The sequence below is a fragment of the Leuciscus leuciscus genome, assembly GCF_965113295.1.
Source record: "Leuciscus leuciscus genome assembly, chromosome: 20".
NCBI lineage: Eukaryota > Metazoa > Chordata > Actinopteri > Cypriniformes > Leuciscidae > Leuciscus > Leuciscus leuciscus.
Window position 1 is genome coordinate 7,420,020 of NC_138744.1, and position 22,038 is coordinate 7,442,057.

The 22,038-nt window shown below is 36.3% G+C and overlaps 2 protein-coding genes and 1 long non-coding RNA gene across 9 annotated transcripts in view; 2 read left to right on the forward strand and 1 right to left on the reverse strand.

Moving 5' to 3' along the window:
- LOC309483506 overlaps positions 1-22,038 on the forward strand; it is a 159,160-nt gene that overhangs the window by 105,384 nt on the left and 31,738 nt on the right. The gene's annotated exons all lie outside the window — the stretch shown is intronic.
- Positions 1,221-15,608, forward strand: LOC309483467 (uncharacterized protein). Of its 7 annotated transcripts, none has more exons than XM_082149334.1 (20): positions 1,221-1,404; positions 3,433-3,489; positions 5,811-6,101; positions 6,202-6,507; positions 8,744-8,806; positions 8,903-9,040; positions 9,486-9,602; positions 10,429-10,575; positions 12,323-12,406; positions 12,508-12,564; positions 12,654-12,728; positions 12,924-13,001; positions 13,105-13,185; positions 13,293-13,382; positions 13,486-13,562; positions 13,988-14,105; positions 14,190-14,270; positions 14,916-15,029; positions 15,215-15,373; positions 15,462-15,608. In XM_082149334.1, exons 1-19 carry the CDS (start codon positions 1,353-1,355, stop codon positions 15,334-15,336), a joined length of 2,148 nt encoding a protein of 715 aa, XP_082005460.1. In that variant the 5' UTR covers positions 1,221-1,352; the 3' UTR covers positions 15,337-15,373; positions 15,462-15,608. The 7 variants fall into 7 exon arrangements, with proteins under 7 accessions (XP_082005460.1, XP_082005461.1, XP_082005458.1 ...); XM_082149335.1 differs by having other exon boundaries at positions 13,489-13,562; XM_082149332.1 differs by having other exon boundaries at positions 12,657-12,728; positions 13,486-13,572; positions 13,989-14,105.
- cfap418 (cilia and flagella associated protein 418) lies at positions 15,611-20,215 on the reverse strand. The gene is made up of 6 exons (XM_082149374.1): positions 19,807-20,215; positions 19,429-19,528; positions 19,255-19,313; positions 19,056-19,121; positions 18,753-18,848; positions 15,611-16,123 (listed from the first exon to the last, which is right to left on the reverse strand). Exons 1-6 carry the CDS (start codon positions 19,944-19,946, stop codon positions 15,964-15,966), a joined length of 621 nt encoding a protein of 206 aa, XP_082005500.1. The 5' UTR covers positions 19,947-20,215; the 3' UTR covers positions 15,611-15,963.

The following is a 22,038-nucleotide window of genomic DNA, read 5'->3' on the forward strand; positions in this document are numbered from 1 at the left end:
TTGGTATACTTTGGTACTTTTACTTAAAGTCTGCTAAATTGGAACAACTTATTTTGTACTTAATGCACTTTAATTACCCGGAAATAGTGCTGAGGTCCAACGAAAGATATGCTTAAGTATATTTGATTGAGCTGAAGTTAAACTATTGCAAGAATACTTTAGGTACACTTAAAATCTCTTCAAAGACCGATGTTATACAGAGATCATACTATCCTTACTAATAGTGATATTAAAACACATTTTAGGCTTAATATTAATAAATGTGCAATGCATGCATTGTGCAATAAAGAAGTACTCCAAAAAAGTTGAATAATAGTATTTATATTAGTAAGTCTCAAGCGATATGTCATAATATATTAATGGATTTGTAGTATAGTTAGTATGAAATAAAAATATTTTAAAACATTTTGGGTTAGTTTTTTTTTCACTAGGGCAGTCTAGGTCATATTTTCTTTTTACCTTGCACAATTTCATCCTGTCCATATTGACATCTGCCCAATTTGGCTGGCTTGGTCCAAATGACAGATGAATTTACATCAAAAAAATATTTGATTGGACACATGGCCTTTGATGTCAACAGCAAAAGAAATGGGAAACCTTTTCTCCTCCATTCTAAAAGCTTGTTTATTTTGTTCAATGAATTTTATTATTTGCTTTTAGCTATTTTCCTTGCTCTCATATCAGAAAAAAACTAAACATTTTTGGGCCATGACCATCAGTTTCTCTGTAATGCAGTAGAAATCCAATAGGATAAGGTAATGGACATCTTGCTTGAAGTCCAGGACAATGGGCACAAGTATAGGAGGGTCTACTTTGAAGTCTTAGATGCAAACACTGTTTGCAATTTAGGCTTGACGATAATAACAGACTATTAAACATACAGCTATTCATTGTCCCTTCAGTTCATTAATTGCATGCTCATGAACGCTTGATCGATTCTTCCTAGCTTGAGTCTTTTGTTTAAATACTCAAAGGAACTCAATACAAGTCTTTTAATGAACTGGAGGGAAATGAAAGGGGAAGAAAGCTTAGTTATAAAACTAATGCTAGAATTGAAACCACTCCATTATCCACAGAAACATATTTTAAAGCAGTGAAATATGAAGTGAAAGTTTATCGGTTTAACACCGCAAACATGTGCACTTGACCTGTGACGGTAGCAAAATAGGGTGTGTGTTTGTGGTAGTGAGTGTATGTGTGAGGCAAAATGCTCGAATTCGCCCCGTAGTGGAAACCACATGCAGCAACTGCACACCAAAGGCTGAATGTGCAGGGTCACGTTCATCAGTCAGAGTAACGCAGAGTTACGGGACGAACACAAATCTTTGGCTGTTAGGCTGACTGACTGAGAGATGCCGATTCTGCTGCTGTGTGTTGTTCTCCAGGCTTTGTCCTTGTCTCAAGGTAAAATGGTTCTGATGTATGGTTGTGTAGGCAGACTGGGTCTTTCATCTAAAAAGCTTGTGTTCAACTGCGATATTATATTCTATAATCTAACATTTCTGTTTTACATATTCTAATGTTTAATTAAAGTCTATTAAGTTGATGATACTTGAGTAGAGAGGTTGTACAAATCTCAAAGACTGTTGCACAATCCATCTAAATAGCTCTTGAGAAACAATCACTATCATAGATGGAAAATCAAATGTGCACTTTCAACAAAAGACTTCTTGTAAGACATGCTTTGTGGTTAAAACAAAGCTCAGTTTAACTAATGCAGCACAATGCAATCGGAAGGCTTTTTTTTTTTAAAAGTGATAAAAGAAAGTTCATCGATGCCTCGGCTCATTACGACGCTTTTCCAAAGAGCTGTTTGCACAAAGTGCAACCAGGTTCATTTATGCACTTCAGTGTACTGTGACACATTGGTGAATAAATAAGCTGAACTTCACAGGAGATTGAATGAAGAAAGATGACTTACCGGTAATTTGAAAGTCAAATGCATAAGATGGCTAAAAATAAAAAACAAATCATATCGCTGAATTTTCCTTATAGCCAGTTTTAGTTTTTGTTTCCAACAAGCTGCAGATGTTATTAACTTTACAAGTAGACATTTTACAAGGCCTTACATTTATAGAAAAGTGTTTCAAAAATAGAATAAGACCAATGTTATATTTTTCTTCAGTGTTTTGCTTTGATGAATGCATAGCACAGATGGGATCCGGACAGAAATAGTGCATTATAATACAAATACAAACTGTGTTTTGATGAATAAGATTGGTCTGTATAAAATAACTGTTAATCTGAGAAAAAGTTTGCAAATAATCTCAGTATACATCAAATTCTCTCAAATAAATTTTTTCATTTGTCAATTTTTATTTAATAATTAATTCTCTCATTTTGTATTACAACAAATATAGTGTTCTAAAGCATATTCAATTATTAATTATAAACCTATAGGCTACATTTATTTGATTCCGTGAGAATACATTTTTTTAAGTGCCAAAAGCGGACATAGACATCATGGCATTTTTTTTTTTTTTTTTTTTAAGTATTTTTATTAAGATTTTACATTTTACAAAAAAGAAAACAAAATACATTAAGATGTATACAACTCAATGAATGATGATATTAGCAGAAACAACATATATAATTATTAATATCATCCACTATTAATAATGACAATATATATAATGATAAATAAAAAATAAATAAATAATACAAAAATAATAATAAGGCAATCAGGGCGTATATCGTTTCAGTAAGAAAACAAGCACAAATTCAGTAGAGGGCAGAACAGACAGCATACAATGTCCTACATTACTGGTCAGGTTTAGCGTTAAGTTGGGCAAGATGATCCAGAAATGGTTGCCATATATTGTAAAATTTATCAAGGTTACCAATAACACCATACCGCACTCTCTCCATGTGGAGTACATCATGGCATTTTTGTAATCATTTTGTTTTTAGATTCCCTGAGAACATTTAAATAGTGTCACAAATGCATTTTTCACACAGAACTAGTCCTATAGTTATAAATCACTACAATGACTTAACTTTATTATTAGGTAGCTTGTACGTCATCTTACAGTCTCGTTCATATTGTGTAAAACTGCCAAATATCTACATGTTTACTTCACACCACAGGACATTGTAGGCCTATATTTAATTTTTTTTCCACCATGACAAAATCTTCAAATGCGAACTTTGTAGACAACTTTGTAACCAAACATTACCGTAGTTTTGCAGAGTATCATTTTTGTTGTTTTTATGTTGAGCTGAGCACTTTTAATGCGTCTTGTTCAACAGTGTCTCATTGCTGTTGTCTTTGATGAATATTGTCTTTGTAGACCGAGAAGAATTACAGCAGATTAGAAGATGTTAGATTTGAGCGCTCTGTTCTACTTTTACACTTAATTGACAGTTTTTGCCCTCTGGCTCCAAGCAATATGTTCTCAGCAAAACTCATGATGTTCATCTTGTCATATTCAGGGCTCAATAGTACAGATGACCTTCCTTCCAAGAGTGCTGATGATTCAGACAAACAGAGTAAGTTGAATGATTTTTTTCTTAAGAGAACTTTTGCCTTTCCTTTGAAAATATGATGTCTAGATCAGTGTTATCAGTGCAGTTAGCAGCAATCTCATGATGATAAAAAAAAAAAGCTCACTTATTTAAAAGTGGGCCACAGAGGAATCAAGCAGTTAATCAAGATGTTAATGAACAATGTGCATGAGAACAGTGTTTGGGGTAGGCCTGCTGAGACCAACCCGCTGTCATCAAACAGAGCAGAGAAAAGAGATCAGCAAGATTGCACAAAACTGTGAGAGCAATCTACCACCCCGGAGACAGCCGCTTCATTTTTTTTTGCGCAGTATAATTAATTTTAAAATCATTAAGAACTGTTTAATATGTGCAAGTAAATGCCCTACACAATCACACAGACATCAGACATGAAGAAGGTAAAGAAAAGCTGGTGTCCCACAGAAATGTCCTTGCACTTAATTGGAAGACCCTTGTCTCTCGACTATATCCAACAATTAAACATCGTCGTAATTTTGACAATCTATTGTTGAATTGATATTCTATTGACAGTCCGTTAAAATTATGTAATTACTAAATAATTTTAACTATTCAAAATTACATTTTACATAATAATATTGAACAATTCTGACCCTTTCTACAGTATCGTGAGAAGACGAGTAAATAATCTCATTCTATTTTCCCAATTTGTAATAATATTGCTTTGTTTATAGTATTCATCAACCCTGTTATTCAAATTATTGTGAAAAATTACATTTGATTAAAATATAAGTTATGTTCATGAAAGTGTAATTTTATTGACTTTATTATTATTTTATTGACTTTATTATTATTTTATTGACTTTATTAATTTGCATCCAAACTAGCAAGTTCCTATTAAGTGATATGTTTTATTATTTATTTTACACATTTTGATGGTTATTTAATGTTTAAATAAATAATGGTTTGATTAGTATTATAAAACGGATAGTTTCTGTCCTTGATTCCGATTGGTTGAGCCGTGTTCAAAGCCGTGACCTCATTACATCAGTATTACTTTATACACTTTTATTCCACTCACAACTATTTTTAACACCACAGATTGTTAACAGGGTTGTAAAAGTTGCAAACATTGGAGAAAATTAAAAGACTCTCATATCATGTTTAATATGACCTCCTGAGGTTGATAAATAACATTTTCGACAGATTTCGGCACCTCCTGTCATCGACCATTTGGTAACCTTTTTTGAGTGTCAGAACCTATTTTATACTATTTTGTGTGAGATATCTATGATTCTGCATCAACTGCTACACTACCAAAAGTGGGTCTGTAAGATTTAGTTTTGTTTTGTTGAAATCCATCTTTTATGCTGACCAAGGCTGCATTTATTTGATCAAAAGCACAGCAAAAAATAAATGCAATGCTGTAAAATATTATTACAAATTTAAAAGAATGTTTTCTATTGTAATATATTTTAAAATGTTATTTATTCCTGTGATGGCAAATAACTCCAGTCTTCAGTTTCACATGATCCTTCAATCATTCTTACATGCTGATTTGGTGCTCCAGAAGCATGTCGTATTAATAACCATGTTGAAATCAGTTTGTGGAAACCTTGATAAATTTTTTTTCCGAATTCTTGGATGAATAGAAAGAACGGCATTCATTTGAAATAGACGTTTTTTTACAACAATGTAAATGTCTTAACTGTCACTTTTGATCAATTTTAAAAGAAAAAATCTGAATAAAAGGAAAAAAAACGTACTAACGCCAAACCTTTGAACCGTAGTGTATTTCACCACCAACAGTGGAACACCAGACCAGTGACCCCTGACCCTATTTAAAAGTCACTCTAAAGAAAGACCTTCAGAATGAATCATAATTCCACAAACAGTATACACAGACACAATCTGCATCCTGTAGTCATAAATCAGGAGAACTTCATATGCTCAAACCACACTGTGGAGGCAATGTCATAAACTTTCTAAAAAAAAAGTTCTTTCCCCAGTGTCCTCCATGCTACAATATGACATTTCCACAGGAAGTGACTCACGGGATGTGGCTGTGTTGCAGTGTACTGCTACAACGTTTTGCAACACAAAACAATGCCCCACGGTTTACATATTCACTTTGCTGTTTGGATCTAAATAAAAGTCTAGCGCTAGAAATACACACAGAATTAACACCCAGATAAGATCAGTGCCAGGATGCGATGCTGGAAAAGTTTCTGACTCAACCCAGCATGCTGTGAAGATATAAATGTGAACCATCTACCCTAACTGTTCCTATCATTCTCATGAATTTAGTCAATGAAATAATTTATGTCCCTTTTCCCCTTCTGAACTAGTTGAGCTCTCCACACTGAGTCTGTCCAAGGGCTGCTCTGGTGTGCTCAGGGCTCTTCACCAGAACACTACAGTCCATGTGACCCTCAAACTTCTGGATGCGGAGGCTGAGGAAGAGTTTGCTCTCCAAATCTGTGAACTTTTTGGTTGTGGCCGCGTTTTTGAGATCGGCACGACTGCAACGGTGCACAATGGCACTTGTCTTGCAGACTGCATCTTGAAAGACTCAAAACTGCACAACTGCACTACAGCCGCAGAAGGCGACTGCACAAATGCAACTGAAGTCATTTGCGGTGAGTCATCTGAGATCTTCTCAGATATGTTTTGATAAGTGCTCTACTTTTGTCTCAATGCTTTAATTGTGATTTGATCGGCCTAACCTCTGTCTTCCAGAGCACCAGGCTGTGAAATTGATCGGAGGACGTGATCGCTGTGCTGGACGGGTGGAGCTGGTGCATTCTGGGCAATGGGGAACGGTGTGTGATGATGATTTTGACATCAAAAGTGGACAAGTAGTATGTGCCCAGCTGAGATGTGGCAGTGCAATAAGAAACGCCTTTTTTGAGGCCGGCAGCGGAGCCATCCACATCAGCAAAATGAAATGCAACGGCACAGAGAGCAACTTATGGGAGTGCGGCCCCGTCAACAACACTTTCAACTACTGTGGACATAAGGAAGACGCTGGCATTGTGTGTTCAGGTACTATACACATGTACACTTAATTGGCAAGTGCTTAATAACATAAAACACCACTCTTTTCTACACAAAGAAAGAACATTGAAGTCAAGGTGAATTCAAGTTTGCAACCCATTTTACTTCTGTTAAAAAGGATTTTCAATTAGAAAATATGTAGGGTGGGATTTGATTGGTTGGTAAAACGTGGACATAGCAGAATGGTAATTTGTTTAAACAGTATTAAAGGTGCTATAAGCGATGTTGGGTGACGTCACTTCTTGTTGACGTTCAAAGTATTGTCAAACAAAACGGAGGCTAGCTCGACCCTCCCTCCTCCTCATCCCGTCCCCTCCCCCTCCCTTCCGTGCTTCCTGAAACAGTTATGAACCATTTAGAAAAACCAAACTGGATTTGAAAAACCCGCCTGTCCAGCAAAAACAGAGCCACATGAATGTCGGATTGGGAGCCCTTCTGCCGGCGGAGTTCTCGCCACCTTCTGAACGCTTTTCCTATGTAAATTCGGGACTTTGCGCATTCCTTCTCCTTTTCCCTATTCTTTGTTATTCGTTCATCGGAACGTCATCTCTTTGGTCGTGTGTCGGCCATATCAAAATTCTCAAGAATATACATTTTTAACGTTAGTCGTTGTCGTTGTCTAGGACATCTCTCCTCTAGCTAACTTCCCTCTTCATGCTTCTCTCTCCTCCACTCCCCACACCCCCCTCATGTGCACGCGCACTAACCCCCCATCCCCACCCCCAAATCATTCTTGCTGGTTATTGGCTGGAACACTGTTTGTTATGTTTCGTTGCCAAGGCTGGGCCAGTTTGTTTTTCTTGCCGTTTGTGGAGCCTGGGCTGTCTACAGAGACCGCGTTTTTTTTACAGTGTGTTCAGGGGACAGGCAGCTAGCGGATAGTGAGGAGATGTTTCCTGTATGTGACAAAAAATGTTTGGGCCTAAAAAACACGTGACATCGCTTGGAGCACCTTTAAATAGGCATTTGGCAATTGTTTAACATTATCCAAGCAGTCCACAAGGCCTGAATGATGTCAACTGAAAGGAAAGCAAGTTATTATATTTAGATTAAAGATTACAAAGACATTTTATTTGGAATAACATGCACTGATGAATCGTGCAGTAGGAAAGTAAAAAGGTGCAATTTCATCTTCATGTTGACAATTGATGTGTAGACATTCACTGCTTCCCAATTCGCCTACTTATACTATGCCCTAAAAGTATACTGTTTTTGTGAAGGAAAAAGTACATACTTTTGAGTGTGTAACAGTCAAATAGGCAAGCTTTTGGACATACTACTTAGTCATAATTAATTTAACTGACAGCTCTGTTGCTTAGTTACGTGCATCCTGTCACCGTTTAAACTGAGTTCAAATCCTCCACATTCCATTTAATAAAATTTCTGCAACAGAAATTCTTTTGGAGAGAATATAGAAGCACGTTGATCTGCCAGGCATGTGTCTTTCATGTGGAGAACAGTCCACATGTGTTTGCATAATGATGCAAAGTTGAGAATCACAATGCTATTGCAGATGAAATATATGGTGGACAACAATGAATAAATATTTTTTCACTAGGTTAGATACTGATTATTAATCGCTCAAATCCTTTATCTAAACCTCTCTACTTAACCGTCGGACTCGCACATCCACCACATTTGTAGTTTTTAACACTTTTTATTTGTGTTTGTAGTTCTAGTCGAATTTTCATCTAATGCACAGTGGGTTGAGGGCAATATGAGCCATTAGAGTGTGCATGGATCTGCACTTTGAATTCTAACTTGAAAGAGCAAACCATCCGGGTATCTTTGGAATACAAATTTTTAACATACTACGATTTGGGACACGCTAATTCTAATTTCGATACTAATACTAATACTAATACTATTTAGGATGGATAGTATGCGAATAGGGATGCTGGAACTAACTTTTTGAGCCTAATGTTACATTTCCTGTGTGTATTTGAGGTTGTAGTATGTGACCTCTTGAGGTGGAACATTAACATAATTTGTTTCAGCTCTTAGTCTCAGTTGTAGGTCAGATTTAACTTTTTGGGGTGGATAGACATAATTTCCACGTTGGTCTGAAAATGGGTAAAAAGTAGGGCAGGCTTACAACAGTATTTCTGAAATGTCAAAGCACACATATATAAGCTTCAGCTTGTTAGTGTTTTGTTGTGAAATACAGAGTGACAAGTCTTGAATTTCTTTGATGTATCCAGTGGATTAAATGTCTTTCATACAGAAAGTGTTGAGTTCACACCCAACTGCAGCACAACCGAGCCGGAGTTAACAATACTGGTGGCAGGTGATGCTTCAGTTTCTTCTTTTTCAAAAGAGAAAATTAATGGAAAAAAAAGGTCTGCATGATTTCTGTCAATAAAACCTTCTCTGTTTATTTTAGCGTCAACCGCAGTGGCAGTAACAGAACGCCGCCGTGGAGTTTCAGCAGCAGCGATTGGCTGCACCATCTTATCTATTGTTTTACTTATGTTTATTATTATAAATGCTGCTGCCTGTGTGCATTTCAAAAGAACAAAAGGCAAGTAGATTATAATCACTTTTTATATTCAAAAGCAGTCATCACAAAATCAAAAAAATATATTTTTTTGCTTTAGATGACAAAATATCAAAGTGGTATTGGAAAAGAAGTAACAAACAAGTTTTCTTAGAACTAAATGAAATAGATTTTCTAACTCCAAGAACATCTCTGAGTAGTAGTACAACACTTTAGTTTTTAAAAATATTTGATTGTTATAAACCTCAAACAAACTCACTTACTCACTTCTTTGCCAATTTCTGTGTGCACTTAGAGCATTTCTTTCAAAAATCAGGGAAGGCTTTTTCATAGAATATGAAGAGATTCAAACCTTTTGTGAACTATTTCTTTTGACATTAGTTACCACAGCAATACAAAAGCTTTAGGCAGAGGCTTAGTGCTGCATGGGGAAGTTTAAGTAATTCTTTTTCATCCTCTTTGCCAACAGCATGTGTGATTCATCAACATCAAAGTAATTCCCACACCAGCCTGGAGGACCAGTCCAATGTACAGATAGGAGTCTATAACACACAAATTGTCCCGGATGCCAGGGTGCAGCAGTATGGTTTGTATTGCAATATATTTGATTTCTACATCCTCATAACTGATTGTTTCTTTTTTTTAGTATTTAGTTACCTACATTTCGATCTGTCGATTTTAATCGATTCTCATTTCGAATTTTAATTACAAAATGCAATCAATAAATACCGATTTGGCGCTCTTTAATGTGGCATGACAGATCGCTTTTTTAGAGAAGCACAGAGAGCTTGTGAATTGATCATCTCTTCCTTTTTACTGCTAATTATAGCACGAAATCAACATCAGAAGGTATGTTGAAAAATACAGTACAAATCTGTTTCATGTCTCGAGCTCAATCAGTGTTTCAACCATGGAAAGATGTCAATAAACCGCTAATTTCAATGTTTGTATATAAATCAGTTAATTTTAACCTTTAATAGTATAGTAATGTACCAACTGACGGGGTTCTTTGATTAGTTTACAGCATTTGAGCGTTTTTTTCCCTTGAGAAAATTTAGGTATGTAAATTTATCAAATATGTAAATTAATCAAAATCAAATTAAATCGAAATCAGAATTGAATCAAATCACAAGTTTTTTTAATAGAAATTGAAGCGTGAAATTTGTCACCAATGGAAGCCCTTAACCAATATTTTGTGATTTTTCTAATTTATTTCACAAAAAAGGGGTTAAACCACATTATTTTTCAATTTCTGTAAACAAGTGATTCAGTGTTTATGCATTGGATCTGTAATGATTAACATATATACAATGAGATTGTATTTGTCATAAACATTAAATGTTTTGTCATTTCTGTAATGGTCAAACTTTAAATTTGACGTAAATGTGCACTTTCTGTTTTTCATTCCTCAGAAAGCCTTGGCCCGAGAATGAGCTCAAACTATGGCCGTAAATTCAGCAGGAGATTAAATCAACCCACTCACAACTCTGACTCTGATTCAGACTATGAACATCACAACAGCATTCGACCGCAAAGACTGCATCTAAACAACTCACCAAGTATGCTGCTTTAGCAGACAACACTTCTACTGCAAATGACCACAAATACATAATCAGTCCTTATTTAAAATGACACGCATCAAGAAAAGTTGCGACAGAGAATCAGTCGACAGAGACTGGCATAAGCCATTTTTAGATTAAAAAAATGGTCGGTGTGGGTCAGTGGAGAAATTTTTTGTTTCCCTCTGTACTTAAGTTCACATTAAACTAAACCACTATCAGTGCAACTACTGAGCACTTCAGCTCCAGCTTCTGACATCTCCCTTATGAAACAAGTCAGAGTATATTTTGTTATGAAAGCAGATGTACAAAAGTGCCATCAACAGCCTTTCTAAATTGCAAGTGGTCCGGCCTCTATATTTCCTTCCCAGCAGAGGTAATACTTTTTTTGGATTAGTTATAAACTTGCATCTGGCCAGCAGTACTTTGTTTAAAAAAAAAAAAAAAAAAAAAAACCTAAATAGTCATCATAGATGAGTATATTGGGCCCACGGAGCCAAAGCAGTGGAGTCTGAGAATTTCTCAAAAAAATCAAATAAATACTCATCAGCCCATTTGGATATGAATATTAAAATGTAGGATCCAATGTTTTATCAGGGTATTATTATTTTTTACATTTAGATGTATGGCAGAAGGCCATGTGACAGAAAATATACTGTATGGGGTGTTTCCTCTTGAAAATATTTTTATATATATATTTTATATCTACTAAAAACAAACAAATCAACAATGTACATGATAATCAAAACGCTCTCATCTTGAGCAGAAAACAAAGTTGTTTCAAGGTTTTAGTTGTCTTTCCTTGCCATCTACAAACAATTTCCCTAATTATAACATTGTTTTTTATTAAATGCTCTTAACATGCTGATTAATAATGCTAAATATATATAGATGAAAAAATTACTAAAACTTGCTTATTTGAATTGTCAAAGTCATATACATTATGTGTTTTTTTATTATTATTTTTTTTTTTTGAATTTGCTGCATTTTGCATTTTAGCAGAAGTATCAATCTATTTAGCTGTTCACTGTGTTTTTGCTGTTGTTTGAATAACCGTTTTGGCTTCAGCTCTTAATCTGGTGCTTCTTTAGCGGGAGAGAGAAGCATCGCGAACTGAATGGTTGAATGAAGCGTGTTTGGCTCTAGATAAAAATATTAGAGGATAAAGCGCAGAAAAATCATTACCTTGAGCGACCATGAGCGCTTGTGTTGTGCACTGTTTTCCGTTGTTTTGACGCACTGCTCACTTTAAACTGTAGAAACGGTAATATTTTTATACCGTTGTCATCATGTCTCGGGGTCCGGTTGTAACAAGCCAGGGTCCGGAACCAGAGCGTGGTCCTCTATTTGAGGACCCGTGCTTTATGGTATCAGAAATATGCTTTTGTTTTTCTTTTTCACACATAAAAAATTCAATATTCAAGATAATATTCAATTCAGTGCAACACTGGCATTTGATTCTTGTCTGAGATCTTTCATAACACTCATGTCAGGATGTGATGGGTCCTACCTTTTCACTTATATAAAGAGACGAAACAGGAAATACTTTAGCCGACATGGGTAGGTTCTATATCAATAGAAATAGAAATAATAAAGTTCCGTAAAAAATTGCATTTCAAAATAGTTCACTAGTTTTTCTGTTTTACATATTCTTTTTAAAGTCAAAGGCTCTGCATTAAAGGATAAGCAGTGACTTGTGAAGAACCACATTTGATATGTACGAATTCTTCTTCACTCTGTCTAACAGGAGATATGAATGATGTAGACAGTACATGCTGTGGAGAAAGATATGCACACAACGTGGAAATCAACATGGACACCCTCAAGTCAGGTATGAACAAATAAATCAATCGGATACATGGGATATTTTACTCTTACCAAGGATTACCTATATTTTATCTACCTATATTTAATTTTTTCTTTGTTTTGAAGGTGATAAACCCTCACTGACACCACTGTTTTTTGGTATCCCTGACACCCACAGTCAAGGTACACTGATCTAATGTGACCGTATTTATACAACTTTTAGTAAGAAATAAATCAGTATATCTATATTTTTTTTGCTCTATACACCGCAGTAGATGTGAATGATTCAAGCAGTACATCTTCTGGAGAGTTCTATCAAAACACAGAGGACAACATTCCCAAGTCACGTATGCACAAATAAATCATATTTCGGGTTCATTTAATATTTTGATGCACCTTCATTTGATTAATCCAGAGAGAGGATGTCTAGATGTATGCATGTCTTGATGTATGCATCATAATATTAATAAAATAGTATGATTATTTTTATTACTGTGAATATTCATAAAATACTAACAATCAAATGTTTTTCCTTAATGAAGGTGCGGAAACACCATCACTTCATGAAAAGTCACCATTGACACACCTGTCTTATGGTGACCATAACTCACCAGGTAACGGTAAAGCTGTTTACCGTTTCAAATATTTCCTCTCTGAGAAGTTGCATTTTTGGTAGGGAAATACATTTCAAATTTATGAACCCTGTTTTGTCTCTTGCAGTAGATGTGAATGATTCAAGCAGTACATCATCTGGAGAGTTCTATCAAAACACAGAGACCGACACAGACAACAATTTCAAGTCACGTATGCACAAATAAATCATACATTAGGTTCATTTGAGTAATTTAATCCAGAGGGAACATGTGTAGGTGTATTTACTAATATTTTATCTTTTTTCCGCCCTCATGAAGGTGAGGAAGCGGCGTCGATGCATGAAAATTCCCAGTTTGCACCCCTGTCTTATGGTGACACTGTGTTATTAGCAGACACTGACAGTCAAGGTAAAGCTCTGATTATCACTCTGTTTTGAAATATTTATCTCGCCTTAAACCGTATCTTGTAGTAGGGAAACACATAACAGATTCATGAATTCTTTGTCTTCAGCAGTAGATGTGAATGATTCAGACAGTACATCTTCATTCGAGTGCTATCAAAACACAGAGATGGACATGGACAAGAATCTCCACTGTGGTAGGCTCATATCAAGCGATTTAAAGGGATAGTTCACCCAAAAATTAAAATTCACAATTTTCTCACCCTCAAGTTGTTTCAAACCTGTATGAATTTCTTTCTTCTGCTGAACACAAAGAAATATATTTTGAAGAATGCTTGTAACCAGACAGTTGATGGACCCCATTGACTTCCATAGTAGGAAAAAAATACTATGGAAATCAATGGGGTACATCAACTGTTTGGTTACCGACATTCTTCAAAATATCTTCTTTGAAATTCATACAGGTTTGAAACAACTTGAGGGTGAGTAAATTATGACAGAATTTTCATTTTGAAATGAACTATTCCTTTAAATTGAAGTTTGATGGGTATTGTCAATGAGCATTCTGAGGATTCATTCTCTCAGCTAAACCTCAGGCATCTGTCTTCTGCAGAAGACGAGGAAAGCCCATCACTTCTTGAGAAGTCACTACAGACACCCCACAGCACTCAGATGACAGGAAACACTGCTGGTTACGGCGGCTGTCATGTTCCTCGTGCCCACAGTCGAGGTACCTTTTTGTTTTAACAATGCAACAATATTGACAACTGTGTATTTTGACAAGGAAGCGTGTGAATTCTTCTCTGCTTTACAGATGAGAATGATTCAGACAGTACTTCATCAGAAGAGTGCTATCAGAACACAGAGATTGATGAAAACGGCTGTCTCCGTTATGGTATGAATGAACCATCACAATAAATAAACAGACCGCAAGTGAAAAATCCTTTGGTTTTTCATTTTTCTTATTTAATATAAATATCTTAATTATAATTGTATTATCAGCAAAATACTTTGAGAGAAATTCAAAACATGAACTCTATTTGACCTAGAAATAGTGCAGAATTTTTTATATTTTATTGTAATTTTGTCGTGTTTCTTTGTTTTAAATACAATTATAAATATCCTAAAAACCTTATTTCCCAACTATTTTCAACATTGATAATAAGAAATGTTTCTTGAGCAGCAAATCAGCATATTAGAATGACTTCTGAAGGATCGTGTGACACTGAAGACTGGAGTAATTTGCTATCACAGGAATAAATTATATTTTTAGATATATTCAAATAGAAAACAGTTCATTTAAATTGTAATACATTTTTTTTTATTACTGTCTTCTGTATTTTTCATCAAACATAAGAGACTTTCAAAAACATGTAAAAACTGACCCCCAACTATATTTAAAAAAAACCTTTTTAACCTAAATTTGGTTTCAAATCTGTAAACAGCTGCATATTTGACTCATCTGCATAATGCTAGTCGCACCTTTTAAACAGCTTGATAGTTAAAAATAGTTACAATTGGTCTCTCTTGTTTTTGGAAGGTGAGGAAAGCCCATCACTTCCTGAGATGTCTTTTCAGAATCCCCACATTGCACAGACGACAGAAAGTACTGACGGTTACGACGAACAGCATGTATCTAGAAACCTCAGTCAAGGTACCTCTTGTACTTAACCACGTGACGATATTTCTTTGCACAGAGAGCTTCCTTTCTGAAATCACACAGCTCTTTTGAACCTTGGTCTTTTGTACAGCAACCTTGAACCTTAAAGCAAGCAGGATCAATTTGAAGGTAAAATAATTCACTGGCACTTACTTTTTTTTTTTTTACATTTATTTTAGAAACAGATAATAGTAGTACAACATCAGAAGCATCGTACGTGAATGTACCATCTATAAAAGAGAAGGAGGACAATTCTGCTGCATCTTCCGATAGTGACTACGCTAACATTGAAACCTGGTGAAATCAGCATGATAACTGCTAGAGATTTCACTCAGCAGGTAAGCTATAATTTTTTTTTAGAAAAGCACACATAATTATTTTTACTTTATTCTGTGGACCATGTTTTGCATTTAATATTTTGAACAGATGATTCACAACAACACATCCCTGAAAACTGTGGAATGTAATGCAAATGGGCCCTTGCAATACCTGAGTGTCTCTTAATATACCGGAAGAACACAAAGATAAATCAACATCGTTCATCTGTATTATAATAAACATTCTAAACAATGATCAAGCATCCTATTATTTATTAATTGTGAAAATGTCTAAAAATTAGCATGTGTATTTACAATATTTGAACACATTACGTCCTTTAATTAAAAAAAAAGAAAAAAGAGTCTATAATATAAACCATCCACTGAGCTTCATCATTCTAAGGGAGAATGTAGTATAGACAAAGAGACTTCACACAAAACAAAAAACGGAAAATAATTCTTTGCTATCCAGCCATAAATTCTTTGCTATCCATAAATTGCACAAAATATATCTATTTTGAAAATGACCAGCATTCTCTTTTGTGAGGAGGGGAGCACACAACACTTGCTGGGAGACACAGATAAGATTTCAGAGGGAGAACTGAGGGAGTTCATGCTTTGTGTTTTCCGCAAACCCACTTCAGCTGCTGTTGCTCCCTCAGGTCTGAGAGGGACAGGGCAGAGTGCCAGCTACACTGGCAGGCATACGCACGCACACCCTTTCTCCTCCTCAGTTTGGCTTTTAGTTTGTTATAGTCTGGCATGTTGTTCCTAAAGAAAGGGAAAAGAGCAGAAGCCTTGTGAGGATTTGAATATATTACTGTAATTGTAGTTCACAAATCTCCAATTTCAATCAAGAGCGCTCAGTTACACAACTCGGCTTATCTTTGGAAATGTATCACCGACTGCAATCAGACTTTTAAGAACTAATATATTGAATGTGGGTCTGCTTCATCGCTTCAAATTGGGGCTGGCTGTTTTGAACAAGAGCAAAAAAAGCTGTAAAGTCGAGTGGTTACCCCAGACTTTTTGTCCAGGTCTCATTTCACCCCAGTAACATGAAAAATAAAAGCAATATTATAAATAAAAATATAATTAAAACAAACAAAAAAGTTGTATTATTATTTATTGCACAAAAAAATGGAAGCTTTTCTGCAACACTAGTGGCACCTAGTAGCCTGGGAAAACCCAGACAACTTCCGGCAAATTTAGATTTGCTCTGCAAGTAGTCTGGCAAAGAGCTCATTCAAGCCCATTTCTAATCCCTCGAAATCGCGGCACCAATCAGAAACGTTGAGGCGGGCTTTACACGATGACGATCGCTCTGATTGGTTTTAGGTCTATCCAATTGCGCCCAGAGGTATTTGAGCGACGTCCGTTGGTGAAGCGCAGCAACTTTTAAATGCATTATTATATTCAAATTGCAAACACATGAGGACAGTCTCCATGAAAGACCCACTGGCAGATGAACGTGCTACTACATTTCTCTCCGAAACGGTAGGAAATTAAATTAGATTTAATAGAGGATTTTAACTGTGACAAGATGATTGACAGGGCAGTTTACGTGACAGGATGCACGCGACAGATCCGTCCGATAAAGATGACGAAGTAGTATGTCCCAAAGCTTGCCTACTTTTTTGCTACACATTCAAAAGTAAATACCTTTTCTTCACAAAAAGAGTACATACTTTTATGGCGTAGTGTAACTTAGGCGAATTGGGACGCAGCATATGGCTTTACACGATGACGATCGCTCTGATTGGTTGAGCGACGTCCGTTGTTGACGCCCCTTTGGAAATGATTTGTCTATGGAGCTTTGCCAGACCATAACTCAGTTACTACTGAGAATGGTCTGGTTTTAACCAGGCTAGGCACCTAGCGGAATTACAAAAATGAAGCATATTCGTTTCCGGCAGTTAAAATGTGGCTAATAGATCTCAAAAATATTGCACTGTTAGAATGCACAACAGCAAGAATTAATAAAGCCAAACCAAAAACACTTAAGGCATGGGCAGAATTTATTGGGAAGTTCTCCTATATTATATCTCGAAAGGGCAGCTGTACTGTTTGCTCTACAAAGCAAGGAAGTAGCACTGGTGCTGTTGAAAACCCTGGTTTTGTACATAGTTATTTTGTGTCATACATGTTGACCATGTTCTGTTCTGACGTGTTCGTGGCCTGTATAATCTTTGAAGGTTTAAATGCAGTGAATTTTAGCTTGCACTTCTGTAACCGAAGCTGAAGGTCTTTTCCTGTGCAAGGCCAGCCATGTTCCCACACCAACTCCACCTGGGGTTCCCCGCAGATAAACAAGTTCATGCACAAGTGATGCGGTCTCTTTCTCCACATAGTTCATTAAAGAAGGTGTGAGAGAGAGAGAGAGAGAGAGAGAGAGAGAGAGAGAGAGAGAGAGAGAGAGAGAGAGAGAGAGAGAGAGAGAGAGAGAATTTCCACCTCATTTTCTGCGTAATTGAAATGCAGTTTTGAAGAGAAATATGACCTTGGGTAGAATTCTTCAATATACCTGAATATTAAATACAAGAACCATTCGTATTAAGACAATTATAAACACAAGGTTCCAAGAAAATTTTCCAAGCTATTCAAATATCCTCAGATATTAACCACTGTTTACGTGGTTTAAAAACTCCTGATATGGACTATTTTTAAGAGATTATACTTTAGAAGTATAAAGGGTTCTTTTCAACCTATTCTATCTTTTATTTTAAACTACAGCATGTAATCTCAGCAATGGAAACTGTAAAATAGAGCAACCATCCTGAAAAAGTGGTCTCTTGATGAGCTCTTATTTTACCTGTTTAAAGGGCAAGCCTGAAGTTAAAGTTTTTAAAGATTCATTGACAAATTCCAACCACATGCTCTCCTAATTAAAGATACAAGCTTGAACATCTTGAAAAAGTAGATAATTAAAACACAAAGGCCCTTAGAGCTCGACTGTGTCTGAGCAAGCAGCAAAGTGCATCGTGGCCTAAATATGGAAGATAACTACATAAAAGACATGGTGCGAATGATTCACTGTCTGTTTGATGCTAAAGTTGAGTGAGACGCTGCAAGACAACTGTGCTGAAGATAATAAGGAAATGACGTGTCCGGCGGAAAACAGGGTTTGCACAAAAAAAGGTGGTGTGTTGCGTTGTCGAACGCTTGTGTTGAAAAGTATTTCTTTATCAGTCCGTCCAAACATTTCATAAAGCATATCTGCAAGCGGATGACATGATGACTTCAACAAAGGCATCATTAACTGACAAGCTGATGCTGTGCAAAAACAAGGGCTTAGTGAGCCTCTAAGAATGCCTCATCTGCTACAGTGGGAGACATGGATCAATGCTGCCCCCTCCTGATGAGATTATGTTCCCTCCTGACATTTTTGCAGATACCTTACCTGAAAAATAAATAGTTGCAGGACGAGTCCCACTCGTGATCGTCAAACATGAGTACGCTGAAGTCACAAGAGGTACATCTTAATCGGTTGCAGGCCCTTCAAAAACAAGAGTTCTTGTTACAGACTACAGTCAGAATACATCTAATTAAATCTGTCATGACTGAATTACTTGGTCAGAAGTGCTTTCTCAATGGGGAAAATTTCTATATGCATTGTGATACTGGTTGTTGTTATTAATGTGTGCATTAAAATATGCATGTGGCCCTCAAGACCAGGCAAGACGGATTCTGATGTAATTTCCACCTTTGAGAAACGCTGGTTCCAATACCATGTAGTGTAGAGCTTCCACCAAGAAACACAGGGCAACATCTGTTTGAGGGAAAAGTGACAAGAGTTAATCATTGACAACACATCTTACATCTTAAATCGAATTATGTTTCGCATTTAAAATGCTCTTTTTCTCCTGTATAACTTCTACATGCATGTGAAACCAAAAACTTACTTCTTGGACATAGTCTGAGAAAAGGAATCACTTGTGGATGTCTTTCCTGAAATGGGTTCCTGTTCAGATCATAAGAGATTGTTTTCAGATGATGAATGTGCACTGTCAACAACAACTAGCAATATTAATGCTAGTGTTGTTTGAAAAATTAAAAGTATTGCTTTGTTCACTTACATCATGTGTGCTGATGGGTTGATAATCATCATCCAGAATTTCCTGCAGCATAGCGTCAACATCATCATTCTCGTGCTCAGCTCTTTTACCGCCTTGTTTTCTGGAAAACGTGGAAATAAAAATCAAACTATTACAAATCTGACTTGGAAGAATCTGGTTTTGTATAGATGTTAGAGACGTTGTTTTGTTAGCCTCCTAGCAAACATATATATATATTTTTTTTTTTACATTTTAGTCCGATTGCTAATATAAAATATCGCACATCTACAACGTATTAAAGGTGTTTGGCTATATTGTATACATCAAGGTTTTAGTTTGACTTTATTTGGATTCATTTTGGCTACGTTAGCTCGGGTGCTAATCCCGCTAGCTTACCACCTTGACTGTTTCTTGTCCTTGGGATTCACACACTTTTGGTCCGTTTGTTTTGAAACATAACTTGACTGTTTGGACGCCGAGGTGCTACAACAAAACTTTGATTCGACTTCATCAAGTAAATCGTCCAAATCATCCGCCATTACTATTCGGTGGAGAACGCCACGTTTGTTACTATAGAAACGTGTGGATCATTTATTTGTTATCCGCTCAGAAAGGCTTCACTGGTTATATTTTCACAAAATCAACTTTAATGTCCTGTAAACATCCCATTCACGTGTTCTCCATGAGGACATGACGCTTCCGACTTCCTTTAAAACGGAAAACATTTCGTTGTCGGCAGGATTCGAACCTGCGCGGGGAGACCCCAATGGATTTCTAGTCCATCGCCTTAACCACTCGGCCACGACAACTCATACCTCAGAGCGTATATGCGGTCGGTCACTGTTTTACAAATCAGAGGAAAAACCCACATACATTTGGAAGTACAAAAATATAAATAAATAACCAACATCTTTCCAGCGATCAGACAGCCTAACTATTCCTAACCATTTGTTACAAGTCCTAACACAGTCCTAACACAATCTAAATAAGTCCTAACAATTCCTAACGCATTCCTAACAATCCTAAATTACGTCCTAACAGTTCCGAACAGCACTCAACGGGGCAAAACAGCCATTGGCACACACACAGATTTACATTTGCATCATTAACCTGTTAAACAATATAATAAATAACATAATATAATTGTCTTTGGCCGAACTCATACCTTAGACTAGAGTGTATATGCGGTCGGTCACTGTTTTACAAATCAGAGGAAAAAACCCACATAAATTAGGAAGTAGGCCAACCAAAATATTCCAACATCTTTTCTTGTACTATTGACACAAAAATGTTCAAAAAGGCTGTTCAAAAGTGTTTCTTTAATATTTAATTTCCTTTGTGTCTTTTTTTATTCAATCAAACATACTGTGTTTGAGAGTATAACTAATTATTTTGTAATTTAAAAAAACAAAGATTGCAAAAAAGTCTCAAAAATAAAGAAGTTGATCAAATTATTTGCAGTGCATGTAAATCTTTGAAAACCTTTATTTTTCTTTGTGCATTTCGAACACTTTTCATCCCAAACGCACAAATTTTGCTCTCTTTTCTGCGGGTCTAAATCTTTTGCTTGCAAGTTGAACAGTTTTGCTTGCGAATGATGAAGCTGTGTCTCAGTGGGCGGTCTCTACCAACCAGGATGAGTGAACTTGTAATATGGAGAGCAACATGTCCTTTACTGATTTAATATCATAAACTCAGTGACAAGTGAACTGAATTATTCTCTTGTTATGCTCTCCCACGTTGGCTAAACCAGTGAAGTCGGGCCAAATGGGCCAAAATAGGTAATCATGTAATCTGCCATAACTTCCGGATCAACGTTACCCGGAACCGTGATTGTGCTAGCAGCAGAAGAGACGTTAGTCACGTTACATTGACTTTTAACAATATTAGGCTTAAAAATTATAATGATAATATAGGTTCGTAAAATACATAATATAAATTCTACTTCACACGTTTTCTTTCCATGTTTTTATTGCTCGCCATGTTACAGGTTCGCTCGCTCTTCTCAGAGACACTCCGCGGCAGCAGCGGGAAAACGTAGTGGGCGTGGTCAACCTGCCACTTCGATTCAGGGTGACCAATAGAAAAGGGTCTTCCATCCTGATTGGTAAAAACCGCCCACTGAGACACGGCTTCATTTGCAAGCAAAACTTTTCAACTCGCAAGCAAAATATTTAGACCCGCAAAAAAGACAGCAGAAAAGAAAGCAAAATTTGTGTTTGTGATGAAAAGTGTTCGAAATGCACAAAGAAAAATAAATAATAAAACTTAAATAAAACTTCAATACTTTAGCTCATCCATGAACATGATTTCTGCCCGAGTCCGTCTGATTCCTTTCCGTCGGCTGAGGAAGTAGAGATGACAACTCCCACGGAGTTATCAAGATATGCCTTTGTTTTGAAAAAGTGACCTGTAGCAGCGAAAATTTCATATTGTGCATTTAACATGCTCTCAATGTGGACATGACGCTTGGTTTAGCATGTTTCATTATTTAACATAAGGTGTAAGTTGTAAAACGGAAAACATTTCGTTGTCGGCAGGATTCGAACCTGCGCGGGGAGACCCCAATGGATTTCTAGTCCATCGCCTTAACCACTCGGCCACGACAACTTGATGACGATACTAGGTTGG

What these genes read in the sequence shown, in the direction of transcription:
- LOC309483467 (XM_082149329.1), top strand. Translation starts at nt 1,353, where the DNA reads ATGCCGATTCTGCTGCTGTGTGTTGTTCTCCAGGCTTTGTCCTTGTCT. An exon ending in GTTAACAATACTGGTGGCAG is followed by an intron (nt 8,807 to 8,902) that starts GTGATGCTTCAG and finishes TGTTTATTTTAG; the next exon opens with CGTCAACCGCAGTGGCAGTA. An exon ending in GCATCTAAACAACTCACCAA is followed by an intron (nt 10,576 to 12,322) that starts GTATGCTGCTTT and finishes TCTGTCTAACAG; the next exon opens with GAGATATGAATGATGTAGAC.
- cfap418 (XM_082149374.1), bottom strand. Translation starts at nt 19,946, where the DNA reads ATGGCGGATGATTTGGACGATTTACTTGATGAAGTCGAATCAAAGTTT. An exon ending in AAGGACAAGAAACAGTCAAG is followed by an intron (nt 19,529 to 19,806) that starts GTGGTAAGCTAG and finishes CACGTTTTCCAG; the next exon opens with AAAACAAGGCGGTAAAAGAG. An exon ending in AACCCATCAGCACACATGAT is followed by an intron (nt 19,314 to 19,428) that starts GTAAGTGAACAA and finishes TGATCTGAACAG; the next exon opens with GAACCCATTTCAGGAAAGAC.